The sequence below is a fragment of the Lagopus muta genome, chromosome 3 (assembly GCF_023343835.1).
Source record: "Lagopus muta isolate bLagMut1 chromosome 3, bLagMut1 primary, whole genome shotgun sequence".
NCBI classification, from domain to species: Eukaryota; Metazoa; Chordata; class Aves; order Galliformes; family Phasianidae; genus Lagopus; species Lagopus muta.
The window spans coordinates 38,589,505-38,616,956 of NC_064435.1; the positions used below are offsets into that span (position 1 = coordinate 38,589,505).

At 35.3% G+C, this 27,452-nt stretch overlaps 1 protein-coding gene across 2 annotated transcripts in view; it reads right to left on the reverse strand.

The window, feature by feature from the left end:
• The window catches only part of LOC125691128 (lipoxygenase homology domain-containing protein 1-like), a 221,619-nt gene that overhangs the window by 107,710 nt on the left and 86,457 nt on the right, over positions 1-27,452 (reverse strand). For both annotated transcript variants that reach the window (XM_048940117.1, XM_048940118.1), the window contains 11 exons: positions 26,961-27,173; positions 25,034-25,211; positions 23,185-23,316; positions 18,353-18,555; positions 16,545-16,634; positions 14,409-14,541; positions 13,995-14,146; positions 11,971-12,125; positions 8,878-8,936; positions 8,498-8,542; positions 5,231-5,394 (listed from right to left, as the gene is read on the reverse strand). In XM_048940117.1, the coding sequence (XP_048796074.1) occupies positions 5,231-5,394; positions 8,498-8,542; positions 8,878-8,936; positions 11,971-12,125; positions 13,995-14,146; positions 14,409-14,541; positions 16,545-16,634; positions 18,353-18,555; positions 23,185-23,316; positions 25,034-25,211; positions 26,961-27,173 (1,524 nt within the window). The remainder of the gene's footprint in view (positions 1-5,230; positions 5,395-8,497; positions 8,543-8,877; positions 8,937-11,970; positions 12,126-13,994; positions 14,147-14,408; positions 14,542-16,544; positions 16,635-18,352; positions 18,556-23,184; positions 23,317-25,033; positions 25,212-26,960; positions 27,174-27,452) is intronic.

Below are 27,452 nucleotides of genomic sequence, written 5' to 3' on the forward strand. Positions count from 1 at the left end.
AGATTATCCAGACAGCTTGTAGAAATATCTCCATCTTGTGAAATATTAAAAATTGAAACAAAATACTACTCCAGCTAATCCTCCCTTGAACTGTTGGACTTCTTAACCTTTACTCTGCAATTCAGCAGTACTCAGTGCAGTGGTCATCACCTGACTGACATCATTACCTCCAAGGTTAGAACCAGATGTGACAACCCTAGTACTGAAAAATCCCTATAATGCACGGCATTATTCATTTTCAGAGGAGACAAAATAATGAAAAGGCTGTCAAGGAACTAGTCATATCAAGCATAGGCCATCATAAACTTTACCTTATTTTGTTCTAATGCAAGATACATTGATCTCACTTTGTCTAGCGTAAGTGCTGCACTTTTAAAAGTGTATATCCTCTTCTATAAAGTCATGCCAAGTTCAAACAAAAAAAATATTTGTAAGAGTACGCATGAATATTAGTCCTATATTCATGCCTGAAAAATGTTCAGATACAGAGATAATAGGAGACATAAAAATTTGAATAGACTAGAAAATAGCTCATGGGAAAGAAAGGCAGAAACATGGATGAGTAAAGTTAAAACTGACCAGGGAAAACGGGAGGAGATCTTAACAGGGAGACCCTTAGCAAAGGACAACAATGTCACAAAATCTCATATACAACTGCCTGAAGCCGACAAGGGAAGCTAAGTAGGCAGTGTAACATGAGAGAGAGAGAAGACACTCAAAACACAGGGTTTTTTGATATGTTTTCATCTTCTGCTGTCCAGAGGCACAAAAAGGAAATTTTATAGATATATGGATGAAAGATTTAACCTGAAATTGACTAACATGACAAAGTTCTCTCACAAAAACACCTCAAAAGGGGATAATATATATTCCTAGAGAGAGAGGGAGTGTGTATATATATATATATATACACAAGTATATATATAGTAAGGGGTACTATATATTATATATGGTGTGTGTGTATATATATATACACACACACACACACCATATGGTAGTACCCCTTACTGCAGAATTAATGAGGAAGCAACATCATGTTAACTCACTTTCATTTCCTGAAGATGAGTTGAATTTTGTTTTTCTCCTATGTTGTCTGTGAGCTCTTTAAAATCCTTCTTTGTTGTTTTCTTGGAACCAGATAAATTTTGCTTTGTACGCAGCATGTAGCTGATAGAGATACTTCTCCCTTTTATCTCAGTAAGGAACAAGGATCATGTTATCATATAGATTTAGTAGAGAGATGAATAGTTCCAAGTGGAATTAAAGCCAATAATATGTCTCTTTTATGTGCCTCAAGCATATCTTACTGAAACCTGGGTTTCTTCAAGTTTTATTCAACTGCTTTGGGACCAAATGATGGCCAGAGCAGCATGCAAGCTATGCCTAAATTCTAGGCACTGGCAGCCCCATGGTTAAGAGACCAAATAGCCATATTAGTGCCTGCAGTCACTTTTACTATCTTCCCATTTGAGAACAATTCTCACTGAGCTCTTTGCAGTCTCTTTAATTTCAAAAACAGGAAGAAAAGCATGAAAATGGATTTGCTTCAACCTATTTTATAATATTTGGTTTTCTCTGTGCTTCTTATTTTACTTTAGACATCTCCCTTCTGATTGATGAAACAGTGAATAAGGCTTAGGGTACAGGAATGAATGAAAGACATGCACTGGAACATCAGATCCTTGCAAACTGTAAGGCTGATTCTAAAGGAAGGAATGTTGGTTATTACTGTACAGGCTGTTTAAAACAAGTAATAATTTTTAATCAAAACTGGAGGAAACCAAAAGGAAAAACATTGTGTGATGCTATGCAGTATAAGTATCTTGAAAAGAACAATTTGTTATGAATAAGGCACATGTGACTGGTAATAATACTTGTAGCAACCTCAACACAGGAACACTGTATTTATTAAATTTAATGAGTAGGGTGTCTCTGCAAGTATTAGTATGAGTCCTGCTTTTCATCTACCTATATTATTCTCTGTCATTTTTTCTCTAACAGAGTAAATAAACTATGTCCGTGTTGAAAGGGTAGCTCATTAAAAAAATGAAGAAACTAACTATTTTTAACTGTCAATGAGGCAGCTTCATAGCCTACAGAAGTATACTCATGCAGTACAATCCATTCCTGTGATAGATTTCTATGTCCAATCCTCCTGCAGTATCATGCATGTCACAAACTTAAGGAAAATGGTTGTTCAGTGTTTTAAAAGATAGCCACTGACTGTAAATTATAACAAAGTGAAGATTTTAAAGATTTCTTTGGAAAAACCCAGCTCTCTCAATAGCTTATTACAGTGTCATTTAAGACAAATTTGGGAATTTGTTAGTAAGAACAGGACCACCACTGCTCTAAAGAGATAGCAAAGAAGATAGCAAAGTAAATGGCTCATACCAAAGCACGGGAAGATCCTTGTTAAGGAGGACCAAAGTCCTGCCACTCTCAGCAAGGCTAGCATACACTAGTTTGAAAGCAAAGGTACTGAACCAGCCATGTTTTTACTGACATCATTTTTACTAGAAGTGCTGAACTTGTACCCAAAGGTAAGGAATTCTTCTCTATGGAAGTAATAAAAATTGAGACGCTGCAAGCTGACTTTTTGGAAGATAATGGGCTTACAAGCTTCTGCTTAGTTCTCTTTGGGACAAAGATGGGAATGTGTGGCATAACCACACATTAAACTTAAAACATGGAAAAAATATTTCTTTATCAAACTGAGTGTGTAATCATAAAAGATAATTCACCATGCTTCAAAGAATGATGACGCAGAATGCACAGCTCTGGAAAATGTAATTTACAGTATAATTAAAGCTTCAGTGACCAGAGCAACTTAACATACTGCCAAAATCAGTATTTTTGAAATACTGAAAAACACACTGGAAACACAGTTCTGATGGATGCTGCAACTTATAGTAGATTGATGTCCCTCTGTTGGAAGAGAAATGACTCTCAACAGAAAAATTATTCCCTAAAAATTATGCCTCAAAAGTAACAGAAGCAGAAAACCTTAGCTTAGAAGTAGATTCTTTCAACATGCAGGAACAGCTATTGAGCAGAAGGGAAAACCCATCAAATTTAAATTCCTTTTCTTTCCCCACTCCATATTGCTCATCTGTGACTTTCCCATCTGTTTGGAAAATCCCTAAGCCACAAGAACAAATATAGGGCAGTTTACATGGAACTATCTTGAGGGAACCTAGAATCTAGGGCTCCGATTGGAAACAAGAACCCTCCCCATTTAAATTACCTTCAGCAAAGGTTGCGTGCTACAATCATACAGGAATCTCTACAGGTGATAGTGTTTTTTATATATATATATATATATATATATACATATGAATACTATATATGATATATATATATATTACACTGAAGGTGAAGCAGTTTTTAGGATAACTTAAACAGCAATCAGAGGTAAGCAAACCTAATCAAGTTACATTTTATTTACACAGTAATGCAAGCAACATGAAAATCAGGTTCTAGATGAGTAACACAATCTCAGTAGTATATAGAGGAACACACTTGGATTTACTCAAATTTTAACAATTCTTTTCTCATGATTTTTTAGATTATTGCATATTCATGACTTACTTCTAGGAATTCCAATTGCTGTGTTGTTAACTGTTCTTCCTGTGCAACTGCTATTATTGATTATTTATTAAGATTTTTCCAGTGAAGTTTTGTCTGCTATCTAGAACTGCATTCGGAGCAGCAAATCAGTGAAGCAGCAGAAGGCATGGAGCATCAAGCAGAAATATTTTTTTACTATCCTCTCTGCTCAGCCTTTCTGCAGGAGGAGGGAGGAGTTATGATGGAAACAGAAACAGGAGAGATGTCATCTCCACAAATACTGTGACAGTATCTTATGTGAAGCTCATTTCTAACGTGAATGTGAAACGTATAGGATCATCTCCTCACTAGGGCTAAAAATATATCTGCTCCAGTGGGTGCTTTGAGGGTAATGTCAGAAAGGCAGGCACTTGCTTCACAATAAGCAGTGGTTTTCCTTCTCTCAGACAGAAATCCCTACACTGAGAAATAACTGTGATGTAGACACAAGATCCAGGAGAAGGAGAGTTCAAGCACCTGCTGTGCCTCTTCCTGGCATTAGATGTCATGTGTTTGGTTTCTCCCCACTCACTGCTAACTGTCTCCCTAATCTTCTGCAGAATGATAATGAAAGACAGATAGTTTCTCAAATGTATTTGGCATGTGCTTCATCATACCAAATACTTCCAAGAAGTCATATATTGGAAGATAGGTTTCATAAGAAAAGCCTCTGACTGCAATATTACTCAGAAGGGCAGATGTACACTAATTACGCTTCCCTGTTTTGATATCAGATATTCTTAACCCATTGTTACCTGGAAACTTTAACCAAGTCATCAACAACTTAAATAAACGTAAGGGAGAGGTCACCCTCTGCCAGAACTTACATATTTACACTTCAAACTCACAAACAAAAATAAAAAAGATCTGAAAACATTAGTGTCACATCTGTCAGTGAATCTCTGTCTGTTTATTACGCATACATTATTTCAATCTAAATAACATATTACAGATTTAACAAATGCAGGAGACAGGGTCATAAGGAAATGCTGGAACTGGAGGAACTATTAGGAAATTAGAAAATCCCTAGAAAATTTCACATTTCTGAAGCATCTCTCACAGAGTTGCAACCCTTTAATTTTTCTTTCAGAAGTAGGACATCCATACTCTAAATCTCTTGAGTTAGCCAATCAATTATGACTTGATTCTAATGCCTATCCATCCTCTCCTTCCTTCTTATCTGATCCAACAGAAGGTTCTCATGACAGTATGTGGGTAGAAACCAGAAGAATCTCATGGAGGAATTTACAGCATTGAAGGCTTCCAAGAGCGGATATACAATACAATCAATAACTAGGACTATCTTACTATTTCAGTGCAAAGAACAAGCAAGTATACTTTCTGTCTCTGCAAATGAAGTGTTTTATTAAAAGTAGCACATCAAGCAGATGCAAGTATTAAACATTCTAAGAGATACGTGTCCGCTTGAAGCAGTTTTGAATACATTTACTGATTCAAATCTTACTATCATAAAAGCCCACCACTCTCTTAGAAATGCTAAATGATCCTTTTATATACATATTGCTTCAAGTCCCTTCGGTTATCGTTATTATCCAGTTTTGAGGAGAGCTGTTTTGCATGTTTTGAATTCTCCAGTGTCTATGTAAAAACCATACTGTACCTTAAATATATCTTCACTGTTGGGATTAAACAGCTGGTGTTTCCCAGATCCCAAAATAATAGGGCCAGAAACTTTGTTTTCTCCATAAACGTAAAGGCATACAGTTGCTGTTGTGCCAGCTGCTTCAAAATCCCCAGTGACTACAGTAATCTTCCAGTCTCCTTCTGCAAAGTGGAAAAGTAAAATCAAAACACATCTATAACTGTAACTGATATCTAGCAAGTTATTCAGATTACATAAAGTAATATTTTAGCTCAGGAGCTATAACTAATATATGTCTAAAAAGTTACAGGGCTGGGAGTAGCAATGGAAAGCTGGATAAATTCTGCATCATTCAAACTTGGATAAGGTGTGCAACCTTAGTACGTTGCCAACTACCTCAGTCTTTAAAAGTAGAAATACAAACACAGTGACTGGCAAGATTTCTAGCAGCACCCCTGCCACAGAATAAAACTCGTCTTCCGGAATTTGGTTTATGACAAAAATATATAAACAAGAAATGCAAAAAGAAAGCCTATCAAAATAATCTGCATACAATTCCTTTTCATTTTATGTACGTGTCACATATAGAGCTCTGTTTTCTTGGACTGAGCCAAGACATTGAGACTGGCATGAAATAAATGATTTTGGAGAACTGAAGATTCTTTGGAGATTCTGAAACTAGAGGACTCTAAAAAATAATTTAATATAAAGCTTTCCTGATATTGCAAATTGCTTCTTTGCCCCCTGAAGACGCACTCAAGTTATGTAAATATCTGAAAGGAGCTTAATATAAATTTACTTCTAAATAGAATCTTTCACTATTGGAAAAAGCTTTTCTGTGTTTGAAAAGCAGGGGCTGGATGATCTCCACACCTCTTTTGATTTCAGCTGTTGTCTGTGTGAAACAAGTTCCACTTGGTTAGTTGAATTAATACTGTGTAAGACAAACAACAAATGAAATACAAACACACAGTCATCTTACAAAGAAATGCCACAATCTACACTGCAGTTTTTATTAATAAAAAGACAACAGGTAAAACCTGCATGAATTAAATCTGCTGTCTGACAGAAGTATTTATCTTGGGCAAACCCCATTATCTGTTAGCAATTTGCCTCATGAAGATTGATCTGAAGCAATCAACTTTCATCTGTTTTCCAAATTTTTGAGGTCTGGCTGAAACCTCATCCTGAAAAGCGATGGAAAATTTTTAGATACTCATAAAGGAAATGAACCATCCAATTTCCACTGAAAGCTGTCAGTCTCCTGCATGTAACAAACTCTATTCCTTCTGTGCCTATAGATAATTTACATCTTCATGACTTTTTCTACAGATCTATTGTTTTAACAAAATAACCAGGATATAAGTACCAGGATACAAAGAGATCAACATCAAATAGAAGGGTAGACAACCTGTATGTACAGGAGGTAGAAACAAAGAGCATAAAGTAGAAACAAAGAGCATAAAGTAGAAGGCTCCTTGCCCCTTTCAAGAGTGCACTTACCATAAAAGTCAGTCTCTACTGTTTTCAAACACTATAATATCAATTTCTTAAAAATAAAGTGACTTCGGAACATGTGGCTGGAATATAAGGACAACTCAATATACACATTTATGAAGAACATGTATGAAGCATAGAGGGTAAAATATGACCCTCTACTCCTCCAGTCCAATGAAAAATTCAAAATTCATTCAGAAATAAATGATAATTTTAAAGGAGACAAAATGAATATTGTTTTGGACCTGTTCACTTTTTAATTTGTTGTACCTCAAATTTTTTAATGGCCTTTTCTATTCTGTTAGCCTCTCCAAGTTCCTTATATTGAAAAATACAATGAAATAACTAGAAAGTTCTACAACCTGGAAAACAATTTTGTTTTAGGGAAAAAATAAAATAAAATAAATTAGAAAAAGGAAAAAGGATAAAAATCATATAATCATAATTTGATTTAACAAACAAGAAAAAAAAAGTGAACAAAATTACAGATTACGCACTCCTCCAGTACTCACGGTTTTCTCCTTCAATCTCCTTTCTGGAGTTTCCTAACTGAGGAAGTGCCCCATACATCCAAATACAAGACTATTTGGTGCATTTTTGGCTACCCAACCCAGACTGAGGACATTTGCAACAAATGTTTCTATAAAACAGGTGTGTTTTGACAGTGGAAAAGTTTTATTAATGACAAAGTTGCCCAAGTCTTCTGGACCGGACAAACACATTTTTCTCAGTAAGTCAGGATGGCAGTGCTATGATCAAAATATCTGTTGCAAGTCCAAGCCCATCTCCACTGGAGAGAAGCCAATTGAATAAATATTTATTTTATTCAATCTCATTATCATCCTTCATTAGTTTTACAGAGCAGTCTTTGCCTGTTACAGATTTTAACATACATCACAGAAGTAAAACTTAAATGAAACAAATCAGAGACTTGTAAATTAAGGAAGCACTAAGGAGACTCATTTAACTGTGTACAGGCAGACCTGTAGGTGCGGACCTTGCAGAAGTGAGGCAGGCAAATCAGGTAAGAAAAAGACTGATGAACAGATTAAAAATGAACACCTTCTGAAAGAGGCATGGAAAGGAACTAGAGAAAGATATTTTTCCTTCAAAGAAAAAGGTTTTAAAGAAGAATAGAATTTGAATACAATTTGTAAAGTAATTGTTAACAGGCTTTATAGTTAAATGACTTTCCATGGAGATGCTATTTAAAACAAATTATTTGGTCTCTCCAAATATCTTGATTGATATAATAAATTATGAATAAATATATTTAAAATTCCTTCTGACAGCTTCTAAATTGTCATTCAACCTGCAGTACTTCTCACAAGTGATAAAATGTTATGTGTTATTAAGATTCGTAATGTAATCTGCACTGGTTGCAAGGAAGTCAGGTTGACAGAAAAATCAAGCTTAACAAATATGAAATCCCCGCTAAAAATCAGAAAATCTAAAGCCAGCAGTGAAACCTATGTATAGCCTGGGAGAATAAAAAATAAATTATCTTTCAAGTTTTAAATAAAAGAGCAGAAATTAAAAAAAAAAAAAAAAAAAAAAGTTTTCAAGAGAACAGAGAGAAAATTAACATCATTGGAAAGAAAAATATCAAGGACAAGAAAAACAAAGTGATTTATTGTTTAAATTAAGATATGAAGTTCAGAGTTTACCAAAATATTCAAACAAACTACTGTAATTAATGTTTTAAAATAAATAAAAACAGCAAGAAACACATAAAGCAGTTAGTTCTGAAACAAGTACTCTACATTAAAGCCAGACTAGAGCATTTACCATTAGCTGCCTCTTGCCTTTTCAGCTGTTGAGTTGTTTGAAATTCTGCCAAAAAAACCCAACAAAAACGCAGTTGGTAAAGGGTCTATTCTTCAACATTAAGTAAAAGACTTGAAAGAAAAGATGAAAAGGACATTTTGTGATTCTAATCTTCATGCCAATATGAGATAATTTTCCATCTCAATCCTTCACTTACTACATCCTCAAATAATACTTACACCCATCATGCAACGTAAATACAAACTGTATTCTTCTAGAAATACCAAAAAGAAGCAGCAAAATGGTTAACCCTAATATCTGATGTATAAATTCAGCCTGAAGTTCTTCAGTACAACTTATTTATTGATCACACTTCCATAGAATAAAAACTGAAAACTTACCTTGAGGGTACAGCTCCATTTCTGAATGAATTACACCTTGGGACATAAAAGGAAGCCACCTGAAAATAGCAAAAACAAACAAACAAACAAACAACCAGAGACAATATAATTGCATTACTGGCATCTCACTTTCATAACAAATATATATGACTGTAAATATAAAAATGTTAGTATTTTATTTGATAGATGTTAAAGTGGGAATTAAGGGTTTGACTCAACAATTGAAATTGTACTTTTGCAAATGTAAGAGCTGTGTATGAATGAAATATACCCATGTCCTTTAAGAGATTCATGTGGCACAACCATAATTATTTGTATAGTTAAAAAGGAGCAGAAAAATATTTCAGTTCTCCAGACTAAGTGCCATTTATAATTTGTGTGTATCTATTTCACCATTTCTTAAGTTCAAAGCTCGTTCTTAAAAACAGAGATGGAATCAAATTCTGTGCTTCCTTGTTCTCCCTAACAGCTGAAGACTGGATGAAGGAAAATGTTAAGCAGGCCTCTTAGCTGTGTTACACTAGGCTATTATTTTGATTAGATTATTTTGAAAACTTTCTATTCAGAATATGTTACTAACTCTTATAGTTCCCTCCTGCTTCATAAACAAAGAAAGAAACAAACAAAACCTTCAATTTCTACAGAACAAAAATACATTCATTAAGCTTCTGGGCTGCTGGGTTTTATTTACTGGGTCCACTCCCACAGACTCTCCAAGAACAACCAAAATCATTGAGTCTCCTATGAAGGCTCTCTACAATCCAGCATAAGCTGAAGAGAATGAGCGTAGAGAGGCCAAAAGGAAAAAAGAGCTGCCCCCAGAATGCAGAAGAGCTGTATAATTCACTCCAAAGTTGGAGCCTCAGGGCTAAAAGAGCCTCAGTAGACTATAAAGAAGATACAAAGCTTGTATATATTGTTCCTCATTTCCCTAAGCAAAGACAAAATGCCATTCAGCACATGCTCATCCATCCCTTCTGCAGAAGCTCCCCTTGCCTTACTCTCCATACCCAGCCCTCTGTCTCTGTGCAGTTCTGATGTTTATCAGGTGGTCTACGTGCATCAAAGGTGCAAACCAAAATTTGCCTTTTCAGCAGCTGCTGAGAAGTGGCTCTGTAACAAGTGCTAAATTTCTGAAGCCTTGTCTATCCCTAGACAGTGTCAGACTTCCGTCCCTGGATGCTCCTCCTGCTCTTTCTCACTGCCCCTACCTGACAAGTTCATACCAACAAACAGCATGAAACTGACACAGGAACAGAGAGATGTCTGCCACTGCAGGAACAGACTCAAATAATGATAATAATAATAATAATAATAATATTAATAATAATAACCATCAGGGAAAGGGATCAGTGCAATGCCAATCAGTGCAATGCCAATGTTCCAGCAATTTTATCTCCAGGAAAAAAAAAGAAAAAAAGAAAGAAAGAAAGAAAGAAAGAAAGAAAGAAAGAAAGAAAGAAAGAAAGAAAGAAAGAAAGAAAGAAAGAAAGAAAGAAAGAAAGAAAGAAAGAAAGAAAGAAAGAAAGAAAGAAAGAAGAAGAAAGAAAGAAAGAAAGAAAGAAAGAAAGAAGAGAAAGAAAGAAAGAAAGAAAGAAAGAAAGAAAGAAAGAAAGAAGAAAGAAAGAAAGAAAGAAAGAAAGAAGAAAGAAAGAAAGAAAGAAAGAAAGAAGAAAGAAAGAAGAAGAAAGAAAGAAAGAAAGAAAGAAAGAAAGAAAGAAAGAAAGAAAGAAAGAAAGAGAAGAAAGAAAGAAAGAAAGAAAGAAAGAAAGAAAGAAAGAAAGAAGAGAAAGAAAGAAAAGAAGAAAGAAAGAAAGAAGAAGAAGAAAGAAAGAAGAAGAAGAAAGAAAGAAAGAAAGAAAGAAAGAAGAAAGAAAGAGAAGAAAGAAAGAAAGAAAGAAAGAAAGAAAGAAAGAAAGAAAGAAAGAAAGAAAGAAAGAAAGAAAGAAAGAAAGAAAGAAAGAAAGAAAGAAAGAAAGAAAGAAAGAAAGAAATAGAATCCTTAGAACAGAGCTATGGAATTATCACTATTTTCTAAAGGCTTCTTTTGCTGACAAATAAAACCCAAAGTAAACTTCAAAACAATCCTATTAAGTTTATTGCTTTTCAGTTGCTTTCTCTACATGTTTGTTAATCCCCTCTTCTCTAACTTCCCCAAAAGAAACTTCTCAGATAAAAATTGCTGTAAAAGCTACAAAGGTATTTCTCTGTATTACTGTATCACAACTAATAATCAGGTGTGAAGAAATCCTGAATGAAGGACACAGGAACTTGTACCTTAAATCACATAACTATTTGATGGAATTCTGTAAATTTTTCAGGTTCCTTATTTTTGACTTGAAAATTTACCACTTTGTGTAAGAAGTAGTCCCTAAGAAATAATTTTTGTCTTACTAGATGGCAGCTTATCTATAACATTTCTGCTAAAACCTGAGCACAGGTATGATGCATCAGAGAGATTTCTGAAACACAAAGCTGCTCTCCTCCTTGAACAGAGCACAGTATTTCTGCTTTACATTTGGGCCCCCAATGCTTTATTTTAATCCTTTTTCAGAGGCAGAGCTTCCTTGTAGAAAAGCTGTGAATTAAAATTTTTCTCTCTCTGCCACTGAATAATTTTTACTGATCAACATCTAGCAGGGTAATTATTGCAGAATTAATATAGCAAAGTGCCTTGGCATGCATTATTCTTAGGCTGTGTTACCCATGCAAGGACAGATGTTAGTCTGAGCTGAGAATGAATGCTACTTCTGAATTTCAATTCTGTTTTCTTTCTTATTTAGAAATACATTTTAGTTTAAAATGCATTCTGAAATGTAAGCCACATTTATAGCACTAATTCTTGTATGATGAGGTACATTATATAATCTAGTAACCATATCACACTGTAATAATTTAATCTTATGAACTGAAGCAGTTTGTTCTGAAGCAACACACTTTGTGGATTTTATAAAACTGCAAATTAGTCCAATTCTGTCTTTTCCTGGAAGAAAAATCATATTTAGTATTTCTTATTGGCAAAATATTGTTACTGAAATGATAGACACTCTTGGGAATCTATCCTATATTTAAGATAATTCTTGTAAAAACTACCTTTCACAATTGAAAACATATTCTGAGTTATTCCCATCTTCTCTGACAATGACTTTATCACAGTACCAATACTGAGACTTTGAATTAGCCTCACAGCGCAACAGCACCTTCTGCAGCTTTCCAAGAGATACAGCTTTCACTTCAAAAGCATTGACCTAGGAGACAGAGGAGAAGAGAGCACTAGATAATTTGCCAACATTAAAACAATCTGGAAGTATCAGCATTTAAAAGCCTGATCTGACTCTTATGATGCCCCAATGGTTTTATAGGTAGTTGAATTGTATCAAAGGGGTTGTACTCTAAAGGTAAATGTCTTTTGGTTACATATCAGACCAAATGAGAAATACAACTAAAAATCAGAATGCAATAATAATCCCAAATTAACTGTGGGGATTTTTCATCCATCATCTAGCATGCTACCCACAGCTCTGCACTATTATCTCAGTATATCACAGCTTACAACAATTCTTGTTGAAGTAAGAACCCCTTCAGGCAATTATTTCCCTTGTTAATGCTTATTTTAAACAGTCATTTTCATCCTTTGCTCTTTTTGGTCTCATCTCTGCTATTTACGTTCTATTTTGCTCAGCAAAACTAGAATCTGATATACCACTTTACCCTTATTAATCTCTTAGACTTGTGCTTACAGTTGACAAAGGTTTTTGTAATAAGAGCATGAAGCTGAGCAAGTGAAAGGTTCTGCTTGAGAATTTTTGTCACAATAAGCAGCATATGGCTTTGTCTCTCAGAATGCAACTGTCCAAATCACATTTCTCAGTAAAAGCAAAATGAAGGAATGAACTACATCAGAAAATTCATATCTGTAAAGTTCTCAGTCCTTGGCAGATGGCAGAATTAAGACTGTGCAGCTTCACTTCTCCCTTGTGTATCTGTAATATATGATCACAAGTCATACTTTCTGAAGGATCCCTGCCTCAAATTGTACAAAGGCAGAGCTGCAGCTTTTCAATACTTCTTTTTATCTTCATTATCTTTATGGCTCTATGCATTATTTACAGCAACCACCAAAGAGTCCACTGAAGCAGAACTGATTTCCCTAGTGAATTACTTATAGTACCTAGGTGTTTTCTGCTAACACTGGCATCTATTTTTCCACAAAACACATCTGTGTAATATTTTGTTTTACCTACAGAGTTAAAACATTCACAGCTTTTGGCAGTAACATCTAAGACGCAAATGAGTTTGGGTGCTCAACTGAGAAACAGAGGGGTTAATTTATCAGCATATTTAGCACTTGAAAGAACCTGCTATGTATAGAGCAGAATGCACTTCAAACCTCTGTTACAGCTGTAGCTGCTCTGAAAATTTTAACTGGTTCTGCAGCAAAGCAGATGCATACAGGAAGTGGGCATTTAGGAAAGGTTTTCTTTATTCTCTATGATATTGGGCAAATACCTGTGGTAAGGATTAAAACATATTGTTCAAGTCAGCATTCAACTACCTTTGACACAAAATGATATATCCCAGGCCCTGCTCTACCTCTCCTCTTTCAATCCACTCCCTTACCCATTCACTTCTATAATATGCAGCACTTTGAACAGCCCCCTCTGACCCATGTATAAAAAACATGGGGAATTTGTTTCCACCTGTATCTCACTATACCTTGATAGAATGTTTTATGTTCACAGGCAGCTCTTCTCATCACTTGGAATTCTTCATTTAATTTTTCTTCCCCATTGCTTGCCTGTGCTTTTACTCATTCTAATCACTCCTGGATTCGTAAAAATTTTGCTTAGCTATTAGGTATTATTTTGCTAAACCTCTATGATCTGACACTGAGTGTTCAAGAGGCATCTGGATGAGATAGGAGGAGCTATGAGATATGGTTTAGAAGCTTGTGGTAGTAATGGTGATGGAAGGGCAGTTGGACTAGATGATCTTGCAGGTCCTTTCCAACCTTGTGATTCTATGATTCTATGATCTTTTCTTTATTAGGAACACTTAAAATCAATAAGAGCTACTTAATTATATGTATATGGATGAAAAAATTGTTTCAGACTTACCTTTCCTCTCAAAAATTTCACTGGGATACCAGATTTCTGCAGAAGTCTTTGACCAGAATCTCCTCTTTCTCCAAAGATACACAGATAAACTGGAGAATCTGTGTCAGCTTGCTCCAAGTCACCCGTGTAGACATTAACATGATATAAAATAACTTCCAAATTAACCAAAAGAAAAAAAATGTTAAGTGCAATTACAATTCATTTTACTCACCATTCCAGCTTAATGGAGACAATACTGCTAAGTATGATTTGTAATTACTTTACTGGAATATATTCTCCAGAACTCAATCTGCTTGTTTCCGAGGTTGCTAAGACCACATTTATGGACATATAGCAGATGGAAAATAATTTAGATGACAGTAATACTGAAAACCAAGTAACCAATACATATGGAACCGTGATGTTCACACGTACTTGGATAAATAGGTTTTCCAGCTTCCACTAATGGAAGCTCACAGACAAAATCCCTATCACCATCACTCTTTGACAACCATGTGTTTGCTGGAAAATTCAGAGTTTTCTTGCTCATCAGGTGTTGCAGTGTCACCTAAGGAAGAAACAGATTAACTGTGACTCTTTCCAGTGTTTTGCTTCTCCATTGAAAAATGTATTTTCTATATATTTTCTTCTACTTCAGAAAAAAATATGATGAGTAAAAATGACATACAAAATTGCAGTATGAAAACATTTTTTATTTTAGCTACCACTTTACTACTTTACTCATCACTACGGAGGATCCATATTCGTATCTCAAATGAAACTGCAGATCATGTTCTTTGTAAATGTCTTGAACTTTAAGGTCAACTTAATATTGGAGCAAACAAATCTAAATAAAAGTTTAAATCTGTAAATAAAATTTCTGCCGTAAGGAATGTCAGTTAATGTAATTTCTGCCAGCAGGTCCCCTCTATGCATAACACTGTCTAGAGTACTTCTAATATAGTGAGGCTAAGGCAGACCATGTGTTTGGAAGACATAAAAAGATTAACGCCTTCATATTAAAATGGAAACGGAAGTCATCTCCTATTTTCTCTTTACCAAGGTGCAGAAAGATATTTTGAAACATTAAACCAATTCACATTGTATTCGGCTTCTGTAGTGGAACAGGAAAAAAATAAATAAATAAATCACAGTACCAACACCCTCCCTATTCCTAGGAAAAATTTAAATTCTCTAGTTGTTATCCACAGTACATTGTAACTGCTGCTTTACTTAGTTCCTATAACTAAAGCAATTTTTCTTTTTCTTTTGTGGGAGTAGTTTCTGTTGGCATTAGTAGTGCCTACTGCAGTTTTCCATAGGCCTTTAGGAGCAAAAGGAAATCAGTAGCAGAAAACTGCCTCTTTTTTAACGTGGATATAGCAGACGTAAGCTTTCTGAACCGTTATGAAAATAAGCATTCACGTTTGCATTCCAATACTTAAGAAATCAGGATAATGTCTTTCCATCATCTTTTTCCACTAAAATATTCAGTAAAAAAAAACCCACTTTCTTTAATCCAAGGAATCCACATATTTATTCTAACAAGAAATATTTCTGCAGCAGATTCATAATCTCTAATGTTTATTGGCAGAGCTCCCCCTGCTGATTCATAACAATAGCGAATATTAACTGCTTGGTCAGATAACACAGCTTTCAACATAATGTATTTCATCTTGCATAAGTAATGCCAGAGTCACTCTAGGAAATTTAAGCCAAATGTTAAAGAAATATACTGTAACCACCAGGATGGAAATTAAGATTCCTGCAATTATTTCAGCAACTGAAATGTTTACACTTACATGGTTATGGTGGGGTTACAGTTAAGGGCTTTGGATGAATGTCAAAGTCTCTTATTACTCTGTAATACTGGATTTCTAAATCAGTCTTTTTTTTAAGATAATTGAAAAGCCAAAGAATAAGATTATGTCTTTTACAGATTCAAAATAAGAAACAGAAGACAAATATTTATCCGCAATTATGAAAGACATCCTGCATGGAGGTCAGTGTTTTCAGGAATTAGTATTAATTTAATCTGACAAATGTTCCTATCATAGGAACAGTAGAGCTGGAATAGAAGCAGAAAAGAAGAAATAACTCTGAATTCAAAGCAGTAGTTTCTTTTTCCTTGAAAATAATTGTGAATTACATTTGCATCAATTATAATGAGTTTATACTTAAACTTTGATCACTCTTCGCATGCACTTGTCACAAAATAATTGTTGCTCAATCACTGTCAGTTTTTCATAGTTGAATTTATAGCTGTGAAGTAGCTACAGATGCCAACATCTAGGAGTATAGGTGAACTTGTAGGAAGAAAAACTGCATAATCCACCTATATACTAAAATTGGAATACACTAAAAGAATAATTGCAAACAGGTTCAGAAGTTCATTTTGGGAGACTGCGTCAGTGCTTCTGTTGTCTCACAAGCAACCAAAGACAAGGCAATGAAAATGTACCATAGAAAGCATGTTTTGATTCATGAAGCCATAGCTTCATGAAAAAGATGGGCTTTTAGTCCATACAAAAAACTAATGAAGCATAAAAGGATTTATCATAAAAATCTTACCCTTTGTATGTTCCACTCTGACTGCTTATTCAGTAATTCACCAAGTTCAATTCTTATCTTGTAGATATTCCCAACTCTTTTTAGTTTAACCTGAATTAAAACAAAAGATAACACAACATATAACTACCATAAACCATAACGACAAAAATGTAGGCAGCATACATTAATTTTGTGCAGAAGAGGCTACATACTGATTAAGAAAGGACATACCTTGCTATATAACACTGTGTCCAATTAATGACAAAAAGATATTTCAGTCTCTCATACACATGGAAGAAGCAGCAGCCTAGTGGCTAGCATAGGCCTATGTATTTTATGCCTGAAATTGCAGCTGTTCAGTCAATATACTTTGCTCTCATGTTTTCATCCTTTTCTAGTGAATCTTTCATTAGCCTTTCTGACTAATGGCTGTTTGATTATTTTAAGTGTATTACAAAACATAAATGTACAAGATGACTCAGATGAGTGAGGTAGGAGAGCAAAGGCCACGTATGAATGGCTTTCACTTCTCCAGATAATCTTTGTACTTTTTGTGATCATGCATATTGCTGATAAAGTAAAAAGTTAAAAAAAAAAAAAAAAAGGAAAATCCAAACTGCCTATCACAGGCTTTTGGTAGCCATTTTGCTCCATGAACTGCTGGAACTGCAGAAAAAGCTCATACTCAAAGAGTTTCTTTGGCTATTTCGCACTAAAGATTGAAAAGCACTTAGGTGACATTTGTTGTTTTTTGTCTGAAAGCAATACTGTGAGCGTGATGTAAAAGAATCATAATAGTAGCCCCAGGTGCCAATAGATCCTGCATGCTCGCAATATCGTTATACAGAGCACAGAGCTATAAGAGGCAATGTTCATTTTAGAAAAAAGAAACTTGTCCATCTCTTAAGAGCTACAGATTAACATCACGAGTATGTCATTATTCAATGCTGCTTATGAATTATTCACTAATTAAGAGAACGGGATTCCCCATGGATCAGAATACATAGCCAATGTGCTTAACCAAGTGCAATGCTCAGTTTTTTATCTTCCTGTCTGTTAATATTGTTGACAGAATTAGTTTCGAATTGTGCCAAGACTGCATTGGAAGAATGGATGAGTACAGAAAAAAAATTACACAAAATGTGAAAATTACAGAAAAATGTGAGAAGTTACAACTTCTGCTTCAGTTATCTGAAGACAGCAATGTGTCACATGCATCTCAGACAGAAAGATTTCAGCAAAACAAATATTAGCTCCTTCAATAATTTATTCTCAGCCCATCTAGAAATAATCTTGTCACAGTGAAAGTGGGATTCTTCTTAAACAATATAGTGAAATTCTGTGTTTTAATGACCATGATAACATTTCAGCTATTGGTCTCTCAGCAATAAAACTTCTGGCATTCCAGGTATTTATAGTATGGTGGCTGAAAAATGTCTGTTATCAACTTTAACTGAACCAGTTACATGATAATCCCTTTAAAGTATGCCCGTGAAGACTGTGCACAAGAGCATTTCATCACTAAAGATACCTGAATTATATGTAAGTCTTGCATTATATGTGATTTGTTTTGGAGCGGACAGTTTCTAAAGCTAGTTTCAAATCAATGGTCTTAGAGAAATAAATGTCTGAGAGAGGAAATTGAAAGAAAGAATGTCTCCTCCACTGCTAACTATTTGCACTAAGCTGATTTAATGCAGAATACACAGAGATTAGAGAGATTTGTTTTATGTGTAAACAGGAGGGAAAAATACTTTTTCTTTTCACATGACAGGATAATCTTTGGAAAGAAACACAGTAAAGTAATGTTCTTAGCCTTCATTAACTACCTGAAATTCATCCTCTTGCCTAGGAAGGAACAACTGCTTTCTGTTCTCCTTGCCAAGAGTTATTGGTCCGTCTGCTCCTCCATCTCCATATATCCAGAGAGTGGCATTTGCTCGAGCTCCTGCACTTCCCGTCAGCACTGACACTTTCCAGTCATCAGATGAAGGAAGGGAACACTCACCAACTTGGGGATTTCTCATTTCTTCTGTGAAATACAGAGATGAAAATTGACATGAAACTGCCAGTCACTGCTGTAACATTAGCACATAACCTCAATAATTCTCAATGATCTCTAGAGGTCCCTTCCAACACCTGGAATTCTGTGATTCTGTGATAAGGAGACCATAACAGAAGAGGGGATTGTATTTTTTCAGTGACAAACGAGGAAAATGTCTTGTTTGAATCAGCTACAAGATTCAACTAGAAAAGAAAAAACCCCTCCCCAATCATAATTAAGCATATAGTGCCAGTGTTTAGGCTAAGGGAGGATCTGTATGAATAAGACAGCAGCAGTGCAGTACTACTTAAGAGAAAAAAACAAACAGAGTTTGCAAACATCAGGTGTCTTTTCAGTAATGTCACAACCATAAATTCACCTCTACACACTCCTCTCCATGAACCCTCCATGGAACAAGCAGGTCCTATCTCCCCCAAATTTACAATATGCTCAAACACAGGAGGCAGATTTAATCCCTCAGTTTGCAAAGACAAAAAAAAATCCACTGTGCCTATATACTGTGTCCTGCAAGAGTTCCTAAATGGTTCTTTTTCAAAAAGCTGCAAATAGACTTATTAATGTTCTAAATAAGATGAACCTTATCTGCACTGCAGATTAATTTTCTTTTCATAGAAACCTATATTTTTTTTTAATTGGAAGGAACCCTTAAAGAGCATTGGGTTCAACTCCCTGCAATGAGCAGGGACACCTACTGCTACATCAGGCTGCTCAGAGTCCCATCCAGCCTGACTTTGAGTGTCTACAGGGATGGGGCATCTACCACATCTCTGGCAGCCTGTTCCACTGCCTCACCTTATTGTAAATAAAAACTTCTTATATCTAGTCTAAAAGGCTCAGTTCTTTCAGCCTTTTGTATCCCACAGCTCATTTCTCATCCATTAAGTTGCTTTTGATGAACCAAGCTTTCAGAGGCCACAGGCTCCAGGTGCATAAAATCACTTAAAATATTGCTGAATTCATAAATTGACACACTGATATTAATTCATAAAGAATTCCCAATCTATGACAAGCACTACTTAAAATATGTAAAGCACCACTGTGTTATCAAAACTGATAACACCAATCTGAAACACAGCACCAAACTGGCCGCTGTGAAGAAAATTAATATCACTCCAGCAAAATTCAATATAGATACTAAAATGAATGAATGAATGAATGAATGAATAAATAAATAAATAAATAAATAAATAGCAACCTGTGACAAATTTGTAACATTCACTGAGCTGTACCATGTCATCAATGAAGTAAAAGCATGAATACAATGTAAAAAAACTTGTCATGAATCCCTGGGACTTCCTTCTTACAAAACTTTTGTGACCAATGAATTCTTTGCCTTCATGGCAAGTGTCTTTCAGTAACTATAACAAAATAGTTGCTTCAATCCATTAAATTTTTTTGACAGTGTGATTTCTTAACATTCTTAGAGCAGCACTACTTTCTCTAACCTACGTAGTTCCTCATCTGTAACAAAACAGACTTAAGCTATCTGACACCACATCCTACTTGTTTGGGTGATGTGACCCACAAGCACTCCCTAACAAATGCATTAAAAGATCCAAGAAATGCACAGGTTTTAATAAATATAAGGAAATCCATGCTGCTCTTTATACTTAGTATAAGAATTCTCTTCTTGTGTTGTTGCTGCCCAAAGCACCTACTGCAAGCACAAAGTACTGCATCCTGAAAAAAAATTATAATTCACAAACAATTCAGAGATGTTGAATGCTTTCTGCCTCATAATTTACTGGCACTTCTTACAAATGGAAATCAGTCACATTGATTTGCTGCAGGCTAAAAATATTCCAATCTGAAAAGAGGATTTGATGGTCTCTGGATTAGTCATGGGATTTTATACACTTCATGGCACCATGATGTAAATCCATTGCAAGAAAAATTCATTCTGATAGTCCTGCATGAAAATTATGGAGAAGTCACAATCCTTCACACAGTTTCATAAAAATTACTTTGCTTTTTTATTTACTTATCCTAAATCTAAAGCAAAGCGAGAGTAATTTGGTCCCCAAACATTGTATGATTGAATGACACTTTTGAAGTGAACCATCAGAAAAATGAATGTCTACAGCAGAAGCTTGTACAATAGACATGATGTATTTTATTGCACTCCTGTGTATCACCACTTCCAATGTAAACCTAAAGGAAATTAGATCAGACTTTACTTGTATATTACTTAGCTTTATAAATAAAATGTGTTAAAAAACTGATAGTAACTAATAATATTCCAGACATATGGGAAAGCAACGTGCAATGTACAGAAATTGTTTCTTGGAAATACAGTTTATTAATACTGAATCACAACATTTTTCTCCTTGTTACAAACTGTGCCTACTTTTTGCTAGCTAATGGCATCAATCTCCTTACTTTGACTTGCAGATGCAGATTTGTTTTTGCTATTCAAATTTCAACATGATTTCAGAAACATAAGGAACAAAGAAATGTGTCCTCATTGCACTTTACAACTTCCTGATGGGAGGTTGTGGTGAAGAGGGATTTGGCCTCTTCTCCCAGTCAACGAGCAGGACACGGGAAAATGGCTGCAAGTTGTATCAGAGGAGGTTTAGATTAGACATAAGGAAGAACTTTTTCTCTCAGAGAGTGGTCAGGTACTTCAATGGCTGCCCAGGGAGGTGCTGGAGTCGCCGTCTCTGGCAGTGTTCAAGAGGGGCCTGGATGATGTGCTGTGTGATGTGGTTTAGTGCTTGTGGTGGCAATGGTGATGAGGAGACGGTTGGACTGGATGATCTTATAGGTCGTTTCCAACCTTGTGATTCTATGATTCCATGATTCTAAGTAGAAATCCTCAGTATCATTTCATGCTTACTGACTGATACAGAAGTTGACACAAGTATGTGCCCTCAGTAAGTCTGTTGATTTTTGTTTTATTTTGTTTCTGATTTAAGATTTAAGATTTAAAAATCCTTGGTTTGAGATATTCTTGTCTTCCGATTCAGTTTCTTTGTCCCTATTCATTCTATGATCCTCTAACTATGTATATATGTATTCTTTCCCTTCTAGCTCATGCAGAACATTCGACCTTAAGTCTATAACATGGTCTCATGCATTTTTGCTGACATATCTCTGACAGTCACTGTAATTCTCCATTCTGTGAGCTATTAAGTAGATGTTGAAACCTGACATCACCTGACTTCTGTGGCAGAAATGACTCAAGGAACAAAGAATTCACATTACAACAGAAATACCTAGTGTTGTAGCAGTTTTCACTGGTGGGGGCAGCCCTGCCCACATCATGGAGTTGGAAAAGGGTAGACTTTAATGACCCTTCCAACCCAAACCATTCTATGATTCAGTGTTTCTATTCTTCTATGACTAATCCCAAACCAATTATTATTTGTGAAATTAACAACCAAAATATATATATTGGCTAGTAGATGCAGTAGACGGCTAATCTGTTCTGAGTTCAAATACTAAGTCTGCTGAACTGTATACTAACTCCAAACATCACTTTTTTTCTAATATGAACTCTGTTTTAAAAAAAGCAAGGCAGTATTTAATAAATATCCATTAAAAATAGAACTTGGAATATCGAAGATCAGATATCTTTTAAAGTAACCTAAGTGAGAATCTCTTACTCAATGTATTTTCTTTGAATGGCAGAGTACCTGATATTTCTGTCCCTTTTCTGTAAGCAAAGACCAGACATAGAAATGTCAGAAATACTTCGAAGTGCTAATAGTGCTTACTTAACCGAATCATTTGCATCCACTCCTAGAAACATCCTACTCCTTTGAAAACAGGCTTGATGGTTTGTAAGCTGTTGCCATGGCTTTGAAATGCACAGTATATCACCATACTTGCCAACAACCCACAACAATTTGGGTAGACTTTGTAACACAATAATATAACATGAGGACTGATAGATTTGAAACAGAAAGTGACCATTTTAAGCTAAGAATGGAAACATTGGCAGAAAAAAAAAAAAGTAACAGTAATTAATAATATTCCACACCTACGTTTTGAATTCAAGCAGAATGTTTTGTTCCAACTGAATTTATTTAAAATGCTCTCCAGTATTATACCCTATGAATGATTATACCATTGGCATCTGCTTCACAAACAAACAAACTTGTTGGGAATACTTTGAAATTGCAATCTGAACGTTAATTAACTATTCTTACCTGCTTAGTTAGAGATAAACCAAACTAGCATTCAACACATTGAAGCCTTACTCTTTCCCCTACTGAATTATAAAGCAGAAAATCTGAGAGAAATATTCCATGACTTTCCAAAAGCTTTGGATTGGGCTCTTGGTGATATCAGCCTCTTAAATTCCACAGAAGCAGCAGAAGCAGTCCTTGCCATAGATGGTTACATATTCAAAAAATACCAATGTGAAATTATTCAACAGATAAATTACAATCACTGCCTAATCAATGAACCACCTTTCAATGCCCCTTTTAAATAAAAAATAATTATTTTTATGTTGTATGTATGTATGCATAGGTCAAAACTCTAAAAAAGCCATACATTTCCCTTCTTCAGATAAGTAACTGCAAATATGCATGGGAGGCAGACATGCTTTAATGTTGTACCAGAACTGATTTGTCGACTGTTTCTTACCTGAGGGTGGAAAAACCAAAGGTCTTTGAGATGTTTGCCACTGGGCTTTTGCTGGTGAGCATTCAGATTCTCTGAAGTCTTTCTTCTCTTGAGTGGTTTCTACAGGAGTTCCTGGGGGATTTTCACAGCCAACTGAAACAATCAAATGTTTCAGTTATTAGAAATTAGTAATCAGAAATTACATAAATTTACGAATCATTTACTACTTCTTTTATTTTTCCCCCCCTCAGAAGCTTTCCATATGTCCATATGTGACAAACACTAATATTAGACCTACTGATAATTCAACACAATGGATACCAAAATCTTTTCTCTATGTATCACACAGCTACTAGTAATAGGCTTTTGTTGTTAGCAACATCACAAAAAGTAGAGAATAAATATGATGTACCAATAAATATCCATTTTAGTGCTTTGAAAATCTAAGTAGCAGTTTAACACCAAGGCATGAATGAAATGACCTGCTCATATGTGGTTTTCCACAAGATCAGCTTCTTCACGGTATTTCCTTTCTTAAAGAGTAGGAATGCTGAAATGAAAACTGCTAGAGGCCATTTCTGGTAATATGAACTAGAAAACAGACAAATCTTTCTTGCTTTGATAGAAAACAATAACTGCTGTTTTCCTCCTTTTATTGGGTAACAAGAATTCAGGAGAACTCCAGCCTGTAACAAGGTAACAGTTCACTTTATTTTAACAGCATCAGTAAGCCCTGCTTTTTTGAGAATTTCCATTGAAAACCACGCTCTTCCCAAAAGGCTGCAAAGAAAAAAAAACTTTGCTTTAGTCTATAAGGACACAGAGACTGAAATACTCTCAGCACCTTGCCGCAAGCAGGGACTGAATGGTAGCAATGCCATCACAGTGACTTTGAAAATACTTCCGTATGTCTTGGTGACGAAATAAATGAAACAGAATTAAAGACATGAAACAAAAGTAACAGGGTCTGTGTTTTCATATTTTCCCTTCATGGACTGAAGCCCTCAAGTTGAGTCTGTTCTTCATTTGTCTGACAAAAACCTGACAGAATTCTTAATTTTCAACTGATGGCCACTTTAGCATTGTCATTAGTTGTTGCATTTCTTGTTCTCTCTATGTCCTTTAGATAAGACTGCAGATAAAGTTTTATTTTCTACAATAATGATCCCAGCCAGCTGGCTCCAAATCCCTCACCAAATTAAAAACTTGATTCTCCAAAAGGTGGTGAGACAAGCAAACAGTGATCCAGGGATTTCCAGCAAGATACTCTCACCTCCACTGCAACCCTTAAGTGAGGTTTGGGAAGGGGTGGACCCTGGCTCATCCATTCCAGTCACTCAGGGGCATTGCATGCACCTGAACTTCTCTGGGTTGGCCCTGCCTTCCCACCAGGTGCTCAATCAGAGGTTCAGACCGTGACTTAGCATTTCTGCTACATATGCCCTCTCTAAATTTTAGAGCTTTCCCTATAAAATAGGAAAGTATGGTGTATCTGAAAGCAAGATAGTATCTCCCCAGATTCTAGAATCTGTAGCCAGAATGGGGAATAGGCCAAAGAGTCAACTCCGTGTCTATCCTGTCATCTGTTTTGATTCTCATGCTCCAAAATTTATTTGTTTAGTTAAAAATGAATAAATAAATAAAAAATAAAAAAAATTCTTCAGCACCCTTTATTTTTATTAAAGGAAAAAAATAGAGCAAAATTAACTAACTACCCTGGACAAACTGTGTGATAAAACTTCTCGCTTTTAAAATTACTAAAAACAACAAGGCAAAAGCAAATGATCTATCTTAGGTGTTTTTGTTTTGAACTTTGTCTGTCAGAAACACTAGTCACTTAGGCAAACTGCAATATTAAGAAATCACATACATTTGATGACCTGCGGGTAGAAAAAAGTGTTGCTCTCTCCAATGTTAATGACTGGCTTGGTCTGACCATCTGGAAGGAGACCAACGTATATCCCTTTACTCCGCACTGATTCCAGACTTACAGATCCAGTCTCCCAATTCTTCTCAATTTTGAAGTGACAGTATTCATCACCCGTGCCCTAAGAAATTGAAAACAGAAATCTGAAATCAGCAATTGCACTGACGTATCTAGGTAAGCTGAATGTTTCTTAAGACTTATATATTACTATTTTCTAGTGACATTTCAGATTAACTTTAGGGTCTTCATAATGTGCTACATTATTACCCAAATCTTGGTTCTGTGTAGTCCTCCATGACAAAAAGGCCAATCAATAATATGAGCAAATGAAAAAAAGTATTCTGAATCATGTTAAGGTTTAGGCAAAGTCCAGGATATATTCAGAGAAATTCCCATTTAATAAGCCTTTAGAAAGTTAAGGAATGTGAAAACATTTTTTTATCTTCATCTCACAACACTTATAGCATCAATTTCAATGTCTTAGTCAACCAAAACCTCAGTAGTAGTAGTACTCCAATGATCTGGCACTCTAACAGTGATAAGTGAATACATTTGTAGATTTAAAAGCACTGTGCACACGAATGTAGTAGCCACTGTAACAAACAGCATTTGGATTCAACTACTTATCAGAATACAACAACTTTCTTGTGGCCAGTAGCCAGAAACAGACTACAAAAATCTCAGTTCAACATGTCTCAGAGAGAAGAGCACCCGGTCACATGTTGTAATTTTAACCTTAAAATTCAGTAACTGCTCAAAATAAACTGTACAAAATAGACTGCACATGAAAGATTCTTTTCTATCCTGCGGTGAAGTTGCTGCGAAAAAAGCAAGACATTCAGAAAGCCTGCATTCAAACTACAGATCAATTTTTTTTTTTTTTTTAAATCTCTGATCAGAGTATATTGATAGCAAGAGCAAAACTGTTGAGGATCTCAGCTCTGATTCTATGTCATACACAATTGAGTCAAACTCTCAGATAAAAATCATGAGTAGGTCTGTGAATTTTAGTTCATTTGAACAGAACTACATTGCAAAAGTCAATTCAGCATAAAATTCCTTACATTTTAATTATTCATTAGTCCTTTTTTTTTTTATCATCAATCTATTTAGATTTAATACCAGTTTAAATCCCTGAACATGTTTGTATTCCACATTCCAAACAATTACATCAGTTCTTATCAGCAAATTGACAAAGAATTAGCAAACAACAATTTTAGTGATCAAATAATAATGTTTATAATGTTTATTTTTTTTTCTCTCTTTTTTTTTTTTCATCCTCTCAGGTGTAAAAATTCTTTGATTAAATTCCAATCAGATGAAGAATATGGATCTAAGAATATTTCAACCATATTCTCCAAACATATTTTTTTTCCTGCATATAAAAGCTGCTCATAAATGACGAAGTATTTCAGAAAGAAACTCTGCATGGCTGGTTGATAAAGAAAAAAAATCATGTTCTTCATTTTGGACAAAATAGAATTCAGTAAAAGCTGGGATGCCAACATGGCTCCAACATCTTCTGAAACAAGTACATACCAGTAGAACTGTAGTTGTTTAAAATCTCAAATTAATGCAACAAAATCTTGACACAGAATCATCTGACAAATAAATTTTAACTATATACACATGATCATATTTTAAAATATTGAGTATATTTTTATAAATAAGTGCCAAATAGGTGTGACAGCCTGTCTTGCTATATTCCCCTGTCTTTCCTTGAGAAATGAAGGAAATGTCCTGAAAAACCTTAAATCCAGACAATACTTTCATCAAATTTTTATCCAAGCAATACAAAGAAGATTTTCTCCTGTCACTGACAATCTACTCAAATTATCTGCAGATGGAAATACAAACAAGAAGTGCTTACTGTTCCATTACACTGGCCATCTTTGATCTTCAGGTACATTCCTGGGTTTCTCACACTCTCAAACATGCAGACTCCAGAGCCAATTTTATGCACCCTCCAGTAGGATTCCTGTTGCTGCTGACCTGCTCCACTGCAGCCCCCATCAGATCTGAGAGTCAGAGCCTGGCAACGATTTGTGTTGAGCAGAATGATGGCACCATGGTGAAATACACCCTTCAAATGAAAGATAATAAGTCCTTTGTCAATAGTGCAGCTTTCCTTCACGCTAGTCTTTGATATTGATACTGTTCATACTGACTTATTTTAAGTACTTACATATTTCCCATGCATAAATGAATTTCGAAAGTAATTAGAGTATGCACCCAGCTTCCTTCTGTGCAGACACCAATCTGAACAGCAGAAACTTCTCACTATCCATCATCTTCCCTCCTCTTTATCACTCAGTAGCACAGAACAACATTCAGATCTCAAGCAGTGTGGCAAGCTAAGGAA